This window comes from Abramis brama (assembly GCF_963993115.1).
Source record: "Abramis brama genome assembly, chromosome: 11".
In the NCBI taxonomy this organism is placed as follows: Eukaryota; Metazoa; Chordata; class Actinopteri; order Cypriniformes; family Leuciscidae; genus Abramis; species Abramis brama.
Window position 1 is genome coordinate 38,197,375 of NC_139973.1, and position 13,835 is coordinate 38,211,209.

Consider the following 13,835-nt stretch of genomic DNA (forward strand, 5'->3'; position numbering starts at 1 on the left):
ACAGGCGGTGGTCTTCAAAGTGTCCCTGAAAAGACGACAATAATGGACGACACTCGTCTCATCGTGGAGGTTGAGAAGCATAGTTACTTATGATCAACATAATGTGCAAAGGGAAAAGCATGGATGAAGTTGCAGTGGCTCTTGGTGCCGATGGTAAGTCATTTAAAAGTGTTTTTGACAGTCTTTCCCTGACCCACGAGCGAACAACTCAACTCAATATAGGTAATTAGAATAGACAGATTAATATAGCACACACACAGTATAGACATCTATGATGTGCATGATTTTGTTGAATTTTTTACTTTTTTGAGAATTTGCTCATTTACAATACGTCTCTATTAAGAACTTTGCTGTTTGTTACTACACATTTATGAATTATGTTTATGATGGGTAATGTTTGTAAGTTAGATGTGTATCAGATATTTCAACGATCTTGAGATATTAGTGCAGTGTGAAACCGGCGTTAGAGGTCGCAGGAGCAGCAAGTGTTAGTTCACAGCAGAAACACACAAAGATCACAGTGCTTCTGTCAGATACCTGACACCTGTTATCACTGAGCGTGCGTGTGTGCGTGTGTGTGTGTGCGTGTGTGTGTATAGGAATAATCTGGGTCAAAGGCAGCTTAAGCTCTACTGACGGCATCTGTGACATGCTGACGCATCTAATGGCTGTCTTTGAAAATGTGCAATAGGTGTATATTGTAAATGTTTATACCTGTATTACTGTGAACATATTTGTTTAAGTAAAATAAGTAAATTATTTTAGTAAAATAAAGACCTAAATGTGTATTTCTGACTTTTTTTCACCACAAGTCTGAAAGAAGACATGTTATTGAAGACAAATATCCAAAAATCTCAAAATTGACCAGTAAAAAAAAAAAAAACAATGTTTTTGCCTGCCGTGTCTCGCCTTAATGATTTAATCATGATTTAGTCACTATCAGTACATTTATCGTTATTTCAACATTAGCTGTAGTAGTATCATTACTGTAATCTTTTTTAGATTTTAATATGGGAAACATTGTGATAATGGTATTTACAACAGATAAATGTTTAGTAGAAATCATAAAACATTGCAGTTTGATTACTTTTTTCAACAGGGTTTTTCACCAGTGCTTGATCTGGCAAAAAAATATAGGCCTAAAAAGAGAAAAATATAAATCTTTATTTATCTTTATTTATTTATCTTTTAATCTTTATAACTTTATTATCATTAAGTCAGACAGAAGCACGACAGATGTCTTTGCATTGAATTAGCAGGGGGATTCTCCTCAAGTACTAGAAACGCAATAGAAAAGATTCATAATGTTGGGAGATTAAATCCTTTATTAAGTTTTGGACTAGGTTGCTTGAGAAAATAAGCATTTTCTTCAAAATATATAGTGGTATATATAAGTATATAACATTATATATACACATTTATATTTATATTTATATATATATATATATATATATATATATATATATATATATATATATATATATATATATATATATATATATATATATAGTTTTACATAAATGTTCGAAAGTGTGGAGTCAGTAAGATTTTTTTTTTAAATAAATAAATACTTTTATTCAGTAAGGATGCATTAAATTGATAAAATTACAGTAAAGAAATGTAATGTTACAAACTATTTCAATTCTAAATAAATGCACATTCGTTGCACAACTTTCTATTAATCAAAGAATCCTGAAAAAAAAGTATCAGTTTCCACAAAAATATGAAGCAGCACAACTGTTTTCAACATTGATAATAATCAGAAATGTTTCTTGATATTTTTTTTTGAAATTGTACAATATATTAAACTGGTGAATGGTTAAATAAATAATACAATATTACTTATAATACAATATACTTTGTTCAAATAAATACATAAGACTCTTCTTTAAAAATCTTACTGACCCCACACTACTGAACGCGTATGTGTATATAAAAATTAGGGCTGGGTAAAAGACTGGATTTCTCGATTTTAATCGATTCTTAATTTAGTCTGTTTTCAGTTGATAAATGAACGAAACATTTACAGCGCCTCCCATCCAGTAAATCACAATAATCGTTGAGCTTTGTTTCTTTTGATATGAAACGAAAAGTCGCAGATTTTCAATTCTGTCAATTTTTTATGGGATTCAAATATTCCATTCCATTTAATTCAAATACCATTTTGGCGCTCTTTATTGTGGCGTGACAGATCGCTGTAGCGCCTCAGTTCAAGAGAATAACGGCACGTGAACCGATCAACTCGACCGCTTAAAGGGGTGGTTGATTATAATTTCACTTTTCTAACTTTAGTTAGTGTGTAATGTTGCTGTTTGAGCATAAACAACATCTGCAAAGTTACAATGCTCAAAGTTCAAAGCAAAGGGAGATATTTGCTTTTAAAGAAATCGCTTTTTAAGGACTACAACAAACGGCTGATAGGGACTACACGATATTCCTCCCGGGTTAGTGACATCACCAACCCTAGAATTTACATAAACCCCACCCCCGGAACACGATTTATAAATTATCATGACAGAATATGCTAATCAATGACTAGAAGATAACTCCACATCAGCAACATAAATTCATCAACTAACCATTCAGAAATGTCCTGTTGCTTCTACATGTTGTCACTTCTTCTTGAGTCTCTCCATCATGGTCTGACTCCGGTTTGAACATAAAAGGCTAAAAGTTTTTGAAATTTTCAGTGCGTGTCTGTGTGAGGAAACCGAAGCTGCTAAGAATGAGCTCTTGAAGCTCCGCCCTCTGTGCCGGGAGCAGCAGCTCATTCGCATTTAAAGGGACAGACACAAAACGGTGCGTTTTTGCTCACCCTCGAAAAGTGGCAACTTTAACATGCTATATAAAAATATCTTTGGGATATTTTGAGCTAAATCTTCACATACACACTCTGGGGACATCAGAGATTTATTTTACATCTTGTGAAAAGGGCATTATACCAACCCTTTAACTACTTTATCAGAAAGTATGATGAAAGATACAGTACGACTTGCCGAAATCCGTATCATATTTCATGTAATCCGCCGAAAGATGTCAATAAAACAGCTTGTAAAGAACGTCGCGAAATGCCACATTTACCTCACAGAAGCCATTCAATGACCATAAATTAACATTTTTGCTAAATATATGCACCATATTACATTATCTATTTTATTTTTAGTGTTCTTCAATGTATGTTTGAATAAATCCTACAATTGTTTATATTTCAAAAAATGAATTGCAGTAGAAACATAATTATGTAATTATACAGTATTATAACTTTATTAAACTTCCTGGTGTGTAATTTAAGTGTTTGCAAACAAATCAGTTAATTAACCTTCAATGTTATAGTAATGCACCAGCTGACTCCCTGTACAGTTTACAGCACTATTTGAGTTTTTTTTTTTTTGCTTGAGAAAATTTGCCATGTACATGATATATATCAAGATTAATTGATATCGAATCGTGAAAATTGGGTCAATACCCAGCCCTAATAAAAAAAATATATAATATTTATATGCGCACACAAGCTATAAAAAAAACAAACAAAGAGTATGCACAAAGACCTTGTGACAACTAACCCCGGTCTTCATCATAATGCAATTATACACAGTAAACAGAATCTCCCAACATTAAAGTAGGATATGATATAGGATGAACCTCTACCTGAAACTACTATACGTCCCACGGAGTGTAAACTATCCAAAACAGCCTCTGAAACACAAGAGTGTGAGTTCAGCATACAGAAGGCACGTCATCATCACCTCAGATGCTTTTAGTGTCTCTGCAAACAGTTTGAACTGCGGCTCCCGGGCTAGAGAGATGACAGCAGATCTGGGCCATTAACATCTCACACACGGGTTAGCAGATCAAACAACCAATACACTGCAACTAAACCAAACAAACAGGCCTGCAAAGAGCACAATACAGTAGAATTCATAGAAACAATGCATTCATCTGTAAAGCAATCAGGTCCATGAATGAGAAATCCATCCAGCATTTGTAGTTCCTTGAAAAACTATGAAAATGCACAATGCATACATTTAAAAAGTCACAAATTTACGAACCAGCTAATAAACCAATTTAGCTGACACATGGTTTATATAATGTATGATACATGACTTTAACAAGCTTCTGCTAAATACTTCAAATTTGTTTAGTAGACACACACATAAATTGTATGTGTGTATCATATGCATTTCTATACATAAAAAAAGTAAGGACAACAGTTGAAATGAGATGGATATGACCGCATGTGAACTTCTGCAATATGGGGAGCTTGTGAAAACCTCATGAACCTCAAGAATGGCAAAGGACAAAGAAGCAGCTCAAATATAAAGAAGCTTTGATTTGACTATTATTCTAAAATATGGAAAATAGTAATAATCTTAAATGTGTTCTGCAGGGTAGGTGATTGACAGACTTCAAGAGAAGTGTTGGTAACTCCATCAGATCTGCCAAACATCCACAATAAAACAGCAAAGAACAAATTCATTTCTGACATACAGTCAAGCGTTTCTGCCAGGTAGGAGGGAAGGAAGAAAATTCTCAGAAAAACACACCATATTCGGATAAGGAACGTGCAAAAAAATGCAGCAACACTAGCAAAACCTGTGTGTGACTGTGAGCAGAGAAAAGCTGACTTCCTGTTCTTGCACTTATGAGATTATGAATTAGACAAGTTACATGGTAAGCAATATGGTAGCATTTTGTGGTTCAATTTTAGAGTGACGCAGCCTAGTTAAAGAGAAAATATCCTGAAGCTTTTGTCTGTTGTTTGAGCCAAAAAGCAAAGCGCAACAGAATTACTAACAAATGCTGATCAGTCTTAGTTAAAGAGATTATTCCCAGTTCCACTGTATGTTTAAACACAAAGGTTTTCATTACTTACCATTACTTTGTTACCCGAACTCCACAAATGGTTATACAAAACATAAAATCAAAGTGCATTTATGCGGTAACACCTACATTAACTGGTTTTATATGTGAAAATATGATTTAATCAGCACCAACATCAGTCATTTTAATCTCTTTAATGTAATAACGTCATATTTTCACATATTTAGTCAAGTCAAACCAAGTGCTGGTCACACTTTCTGACTCGATAGTATCAGCAAGTTTTTTTTTTTTTATTGCAATGTTTTTTTTTCTTTCATCCGTCAGAAAGATTGATAAGAGCCGATATGTATAGATACGCGTTTCTGGTTTTTCATTATCACAAACATGAGCGAAATCTGTCATTTCATCTTGACCGATTCTCTTACATATATTTATTTATTTATTTATAATATGTGACAATATACACTAATATTCAAAAGTTTGAGGTAAGTAAGAGGTTTAGCCTGATGAATACTTTTATTCAGCAAAAAAAATGCATTAAATTGATCAAAAGTGAAAACTTTTATAAAGTTAAAAAAGATTTCTACATTTTTAAATGCTGTTCTATTGAACTTTCTGTTCATCAAAGAATCCGGAAAAATAAAAATGTATCAGTTTCCACAAACATATTAAGCAGGAAAAACTCTTTAGAATATTGAGTGATTTCTGAAGGATCATGTGACACTGAAGACTGGAGTAATGATGCTGAAAATTCAGCTTTGATCACAGGAATAAATAATAATTATTTTTTTTTAAATAAATTTGACAACATTGCATATTTCACAGGCGAGCATAAAATCATTCTTACAAACCCCAAATTGTTGAATGGTAGTGTACTTTGTTGTTAACTATTAATATAACTGCAGGACTCAAATTGCTTCAGTTAGGCTATATAATGAATCTGATTTGAGATTTGAGGTGGAGATGACATCAGACACCACAGGTTGTGTTTTTACACCGTGTGTGAGATGTGTCATTCGATCGAGGCAGTGCTGGATTATGCCTGTGAAACTACAGTTTGGGCGAAACCAAAAACGGTTTACAAAGCGGTTAACATCTGCAAATCTACAAGGTGCCTTTGGGGAATACGAAATATGTGAAGAGACAAAAATAGATCTTTCTAAACAAACACATGTGCTGGGTAATATTAAGCATGTCATAGCAATAATCAGTTTGTGTATCATTTTGCCTTCAAAGCTGACCATTTTTTGGCTTGCTGGGTACTTTTTTTTTTTACTGATTCCAGGAGGTGAAGATGGGGTCTTTAGCTCCCTCCTCTGGCCATCATAGCAAACCTTTTTCTTTTTCAGGGTCGTATCAGATTAAGATCATGACTTCACCAGCAATTTGATGCCGAACAGGAAGAAGAGTTGCTGAACCGTCAGACTTAATTTTAGTCATGACATTTGGGGGAAATCCAGTTATGATAAAACAATCTAGAGAAGGGAAAAGTTTGTGACAATTCACAGCTTAGAGAAATGAAAAAGCTGTCGGCATTATAGAAACAACCTCGCACAAAAACATTTTGAGAGATCCCCGTGCACTTTCAAACATTCACTCTAAACGACACCACACTCATTAGGGGATTCAGTCATGTGACTAACTAACTAGAGCTGCTGAACCGCTTTCGAGGTCCACTCGTGAAAGTAAGGATCCATGCTGTAACCACACATACCATGACAATCATTTATAGTCACCTAAAGCCATGCATCTGCTTCTGAAGGGCTGAAAGTCCAATATAACATGTCTAAACAGCTAATCAAGGTGTTGAGGATTACTAGAAACATTTCACATTTGACAAAAAAACAAAAGACAAGATTTATACTCACGAGATTTCTGCACTGAGGTCCGTAGGTGCAGTCTGCCAGAGGAATAGTACAGGAATATCAGCACCATGATGGGACAAACCAAAAACATGAAGCTCCGTGTGGACTTCATCCTGATCATCTCAGACGAGGCTTCATCTGGTCCGAGTCACCTGAAAACACAAGCACGCAACACATTGATCAACACACTGAGAAATTCGGAAACTGGAAGGTTTCTGACTTCATCACAGGTCAGACACGACAGACGTATTAGTTTGATGTGGGCGCGTCCAGACCTTCATAACATGCAGGGACTGGCCTGACGGTGAAATAAAGCTCACTTTCACAAACACTTTCAAGTGCTGTTTCTCTCAAAAGCATCGTAAGACAATGGTTTCTACGATCAACTTCGCTAACAATGCTTTGGAGAAGCGCAGCCCAGGATAGTTTTTACCAAACCACCCTAGTTAGTTTCTCTAGTCACCTATAGTCACCTGACCCTTTTAAATGATGTATTTTTAATGATTCTGAAAGCGGCTTAACACATTTTACCTGATCTATCCATGTTGTCTGTATGACCAGTCACATTAAATCATATTTTTGACTTGAATAAAACCAATTAATACAAATGTTGCGACATTTTTAGGAAACCAAACAAAACATTGCACAGCATCTGAAAGTGATCCCACATTATTATTATTATTAACTAAAACTATGACATTTTTGGTGAAAACTGCAGATGCCGTGGTAAATTCTTCTAAGTGTGAATATTTCAGCATTTTCATTAAAGTCCCCCTGTGGTGAAAATCAAGCTTTTAATGTTGTTTATAGGTTTATATTTATATGTAGTGTTTTAATATGCTTTAAGACAAACCAATTTGCGAATTCATAAGTCAACACCATTGCTGAGTATTTTCTCCTTAAAACTGCAGTGAACCAAAGACAGTCTCAAAAACACGCTTTAAAATCGGTCACAAACTTGTAACCAAGATATTCATAGAACCATCCGCGTATTCTAAATGAGGCAAGGGTGTAGAATTACATTCAAGCTATTTTTAAGCATGAAGATTTTTTCTTTTTTCAAGGAATTGTTTTTAAAATATGTCATTTTGGTGATCAAAGATCACCAAAATGATCCTTTAAGGCAGGGGTTCCCAAACTTTTTCATTCTAGGACCCACCTAGACAAGTATAATCAATCTCAAGACCCACTTGCACTGGTGCTACCAACTTTCTCAAATGGTCGCACCAACATGATTTGGTTGCACAATTTTTTTTATTTTTTTTTGCTACATGCAATGGGATTAATCAATGCATGCTGATGGTCTTAATCTGCATACCCTAGTTTTGCACTGATGTAAAAAGACTGACAGTGACAAGACCTCATGTTAGCAAAATATTTTAAACTTTTAACTCTTAAAAAAACTTTAAAAAACATGCATGTTCTTTAATGTTTGATTATAATTTTACCGTCTTCACATAGGGATGGGAATTGATAAGATTTTATCAATAATAATGCCACTGACGATTCTGATTATCGATGTGATTCTTTAACGATTCTCTTATCGATTCTTGATAGCACTGTGTGGAAAAAAGTAGTCATATGCTTTTAAAAAAAACAAGGGGTTTTATTTATTTTAAAGCTTGAGTAAGCAAACTGTACTTTTTATGTAATTTATGTAATAAATATAACCTTATTGTAAAGTGTTACTGATTCAGACATCTCGTGAGTTCACTGTTGGAAAGATCAGTTTTAACCATTCATTAAAATAAATCGTTCAAAGGAGTCATTAGTTCACGAATTGGACGTGTGCGCGTTGTGTGATTATCCCAGCAGTTAGGACATGGACATCCAAGATTTGTGTCAACACAGAAAACATTTCATCAGTGGATAGTTTTTTTCGTTTAATTAAAGTGTTGTTTTATGTCAGCTGAATGTCTGGGACGCTTTTCAGAAAAGATAAGGCAACAACTTATTTAGCACAATTCACACCCAGCGGTAATGAAGGAAAAAAAAAAATCTCCGAATGCTCCACATGAAACTTTGGTCTTCCGACCTTTTACCACCGTGTCGATTTATTTTGATTAATATGTGCGAGGGAGAGAGAGCAAGACAGCGCTTAGTTTGGAGATGGTGAAGTCTTGTTTACACTTTCGCTGGCTCCGAAGAGAGAGAGAGAGCGCGCGCGCGCGACCGGGTCTCTCTCTCTGCTTGTTCTTTCAGTTAAACATGCAATGTGACTCTGTCACAAGCGCAGCAGTTCATCTACATTCCATCCTCACCTATCAAATAAGACTTTGGCGGGACAAAAATTCACTTTGGCAGACGCTAAAACTCACTTAAAGAGTCATTAATCGAACTAATTTTGTTTCACTCATCGTAACGTAAATTTAGCTGCAGCTAAGTGCGACCCACCTTTTCTCACTGTGTGACCCACAAGTGGGTCGCGACCCACAGTTTGAAAACCACTGCTTTAAGGGATAAAATTAGACTACAGGGGGACTTAAAAAACATTAAAATACACTGAAGTCTATATCAACACCTAAACCTTACACAGTTCATTCTGAATATTTAGGATATTTTTTGAAAAGTATAATTCATTAAGGGGACATAATGTGCCCCTTTTCACAAGATGTAATACAAGTCTCTGGTGTCCTCATAATGTGTCTGAAGTTCCAGCTCAAAAAAATACCCCATAGATCATTTATTATAGCTTGTCAAATTTGTCCCTATTTGGGTGTGAGCAAAAACACAAAATCCCTTTAAATGCAAATGAGCTCCTTTCCAGAAGAGGGCGGAGCTTGTGCTTCAGATCCTCCAGCCAGGAGAAGCACCTGCAGCCCGCAGATCGGGGCGGGGCTACACGTCTCTTCTCATCGGCGTCGATTCTAGCGGGTTTACATTTCCGTGGTTCAACACAGCATGGTGAGTACAGGCAAGCTACGTTTTTTTTTTTTAATTACAATTTTTAATTCTGAGTGGCGTTTAGTGCGATGTTAAAAGGAAGTATTAAAAAAAAAAAAGATTGTGTAACTTTACTTTACCATATCACACAAATAACTAGAGCAACGTTTCCCAAAAGCATCATAGGCCTAAGTATATCTATCCATCTATCTATCTACACACACATATACACTTACACATACATACACACACACATATATTTCTATGAATAAATTGATTAAAGGTGTCACAGTCGGTGTTATGTGGAGATTTTTCAGGGGTGTTTTTCAAAAACGAGATTTAAATAAGAAGGAGAAAACAATGGTGTTTGAGACTCACTGTATGTCATGTACATGTACTGAACTCTTGTTATTTAACTATGCCAAGATAAATTCAATTTCAAATTCTAGGGCACCTTTAAAAGTAAACTATTTTGACTACTATTATTATTATTATTAATAATAATAATAATAATAAAACTATACATTTATTAAATTAAACATGAAACTACATTCAATAGTAATAATGTCAATCCGTTGATAGGGTCAGACACAGTATTTTATCTAACCGGCTTACTGGTGTGTCAGTGTTTATTTTGTAAAACCACACAGCTTGTCATTTAATTAGTTACATTTATTTGTTTTTTACATGTATACACAGACATTTCATGGAACGTTAGGTCATGAAAATTTGCCTAAAAGTCATGGAAAAGTACTTTACATTTATAGAAATATGTATAAACCCTGTGCATTTCACATAGCTTTCCTGTACTACTTTTCATTACAGGTCTGATGAAGAAAGACGGGCAAGAGAAAGGCAAATGAGGCATACTGAAAAGAATGTATGAGACATTTAATAAGACATTTTTACTTCTCTCACCATGTATATTTTGACTTGTATACTCTGCTATCCTTTTAGGCACAAAAGGCAAACAAGTGTGTTAAAGTGGGTTCTGTTTTGTGTGTTTTTGGCTACAAGTGACGTGAACTGGGGAAAGAAGATTGAGGAAAGTGTGTAAAGATGTCAATGTCTAACCACAGATGCACATGTATAAAAATCGAATTAATTTGTACAAACAGATATGTATATAGAGAAATGTATATGTAAAGTTTCAACTCTTTATCAGAACTAATTAAACCGTTTGATACCTAAATAAATAACAATGAAGTAATTGTCTTGGCATGTTATTCATATACAAACAATGCTGGTATTTAACCATAACCCTTTTCACAATCCAAGTAAATCCATAATTTATTCACTGTAATAACATCTTGAGACTTGCTGAAAATATTCGACTTTTATTTAAATGTTAAAAATTAATACTTGTAACTGTAAAGCATACGTTATACTGAAATAAATTCTAATAATATTTTACAATATTACTGCTTTTTCTGTATTTTTGATCAAATAAATGCAGCCTTGGTAAGCAGAAGAGATTTCTCTCTTCTAAAAAAACAACAAAAAAAAAAAAAACCATTAAAATAGCAATGCATCCAAACTTATGTACTGTATATTATAATAATTACAATAATATAAAATATTTAATTATATTATAAAACATTAAATTATATTATAATACGTGTTGTTTTCTAATTATACTAAAATATATATTATATTATAATCAATAAATATTTAATATTTTTACATTTCAAAATATATTGTGTGTAGGCTATAATATAAAATAACTGGAACTTTTTCGACACACCGCGTCATTTAGATTTCACAGAATTTGTATTTCATGTAATTATTATGATGCATTTCCAAACACATGGTAAGTTAACGTTACTATGATGCTAAAACGCTGCATTGCCATATTACTTACTTTTTGGGTGATTTTGTTAGTAACGTTATACTCATTTCACTGCGTCAAATAACTTACCTCAAAATCCAAAACACACTAGCTACTTTAACAACAAACTTCACCGTTAAAACACATAAACAACAAACCGTGTAACCAATGGAAACCGCACGGTGACAGAACCGCTCGCTAACTGTAACAGACGCATCCGGTTAGCCCATTAGCTACTGCTAACCTCAAACCACCAATGACTTATTACCTTTAGCCCAACAACTCCCGTTCAACACAAATGAATTACACAATCACACGGTTACACGCAATCCTAATAAGATACACCTGACACCACGGTTGTTACAAGACAAAAAAATGTCAATAAAACATTTAGCGTGTGTGTGTGTGTGTGTGTGTTGAGAGGCTTGCTAACTCCTACCTCACAGAAACGGAGCGACAATGAAAACATGTCCACAAACACCCCGCTGTCTCCGGCGACGCTCGCGACGGTTCTTCTGGGGGAACGGGAAAAACATGTCTTATTTCTCGGCTGCGTTTATCAGCTCGCTTCCCAGAATGCAGTGCAGTGAAGTAAAGGAAAACAAACGGATCTCATGCCATATAAAATTAGGTTGAGAAGCTTCAGGAGGAGGAGGGTTTCTTCTGTGTGATCTGAACAGCTATTGGCTTGAGCACAGCCGAACACACACACCATACAGGTCCATAAAACATGATTCACTATTACCACTTAGAGGATGGAAGACACTTTCTATGGTAATTTCCGACCATAATAATGCTTTGATAAATCATAATTAGCCTATGACAAACTAAGTCATATTTATGAGATAAACTGAAATTTAAGATTACTGTTATTACATAAAAAGTCGAAATTCTCATTTAAAGTCATATGACATTGCCTACCAGGTAATGAGTGAAATAAAAAGTCAAAATTATGACAGACATGCGAAGTCAAAATTGTGAGCATAGGCCTACTTGTGACTTTCTATATTACAGTTTTACTTATATGACATAATTTCGAATTTTAATCTCGTAAGGAACTTTTAAAAAAAATCATAATTATGACTTAAGTAATTTTTTATTATCACAGAATGACTGAGTATAACATAACTTAATTTACCAAAGCATGATTTTTTTTTTTCTTATGTGGCAGAAATGGACTTCCATACATAGCTATCAGCACAGTGTTGTGTTACTTAAGACAGAGATTATGCAAATGAAGCGGGTGTAATGATAAGTATAGCCAGTATATAAGGACCATAACACTAGATCTGTCATTAACAAACAAGCACCAAAGTTCAGTGGTGGCATTTTACTATGATATTTTGGAAATCTACCAAGGTAAAACCGATGCTTAAAGCCATGGTATATGAATATAATAATGATTATACCATGATATTCATCTAATTACCTCAGTCAGTAGTTTTTATAGCACTATGAATCACCGTTTTATTGGGCTATAGTTGTTTATCATTCGTGTGGTGACGATGGTGATCTCGATTTTTATGATAAACATAAAAATATAACAATCAACCCATATCTTTAGCTCTACATAACTTTGTACGTCTTAAATTATACACACAAATGAATGCAGACATTTTCTAGTCTTTCTTTTCAGCGGGGAAAGTCCTTTCTGATGACATCCGAGAAGTCGCTCTCAGTGGAAATGCTGGTGAGATCATTGAGTCTTTCTTGCCCCATAATTGTTGAGCACCACAGTCTGTTTTTAACCAAGGACAGCTTTGAAAAGAGCACGACATGGAGATGTAGACTGTATTTCCGATATTTCCTGTGGACATAAGTTGAGCTTGTAGGCAGCTGTACTGTGAACACCTCAGGAAACACATTAAACCCACACTGGTCTCTGAGCGATCACCGCATGCTACTTTAGGCAGCAAGAAATACATGTAGCAGATTAGATCTCTATGACCTGCTTTATAAGCCTGCTTACCTTTTTTTTTTCTATAGCAGACAGATAGGCAAACTTCCACATCACAACGAAACGTGTTGTCTAAAAAAATGAATAGAGCTTTTGTCTGTATGAACATGTCTTAATATGGGCGTCACTTCACAAACATTTCTTTAATACATTATTGGCAGACTTCCCTTGGAAACTCTTCCTGTTTCTCTGCTTCTGTGGTTTCATTATCTTGACATGATAAATACTCAAAACTGTTGCCACATCTGACCACCGATACCATGCATCATAATGCATTTAATTGACTAATATTAGTTTTTCATATGGGAATTAATATAGGTATAACAGAACTAATACAAGGAGTAGAGATTGTGAATAAAAGTTCAAAATAAATACACAAATATATATATGTGTGTGTGCTTTTTAGCGCAATTTTTCCCCGGAAATTGCGCTGGTTAACTCATGATTTCTGTTCTGTGCGTCTGTGCGCATCAATCTTGCA

General features: G+C 34.6%; 1 protein-coding gene across 6 annotated transcripts in view; it reads right to left on the reverse strand.

Annotated features, from left to right (window-relative positions):
* st3gal3a (ST3 beta-galactoside alpha-2,3-sialyltransferase 3a) overlaps positions 1 to 13,532 on the reverse strand; it is a 45,032-nt gene extending 31,500 nt beyond the window's left edge. For 2 of the 6 annotated variants that reach the window (XM_084128840.1, XM_084128837.1), the window contains exons 1-2: positions 11,837 to 12,094; positions 6,690 to 6,838 (exon numbers count right to left, since the gene is read on the reverse strand). In XM_084128840.1, the coding sequence (XP_083984966.1) occupies positions 6,690 to 6,807 (118 nt within the window). In that variant the 5' untranslated portion in view covers positions 6,808 to 6,838; positions 11,837 to 12,094. Of the gene's footprint in view, positions 1 to 3,648; positions 3,697 to 6,689; positions 6,839 to 11,836; positions 12,095 to 13,366 lie in introns of those variants that run through there. The other 4 variants (XM_084128836.1, XM_084128838.1, XM_084128841.1 and 1 more) reach the window with 4 other exon arrangements.
* Between the last annotated feature and the right edge of the window lie 303 nt (positions 13,533 to 13,835).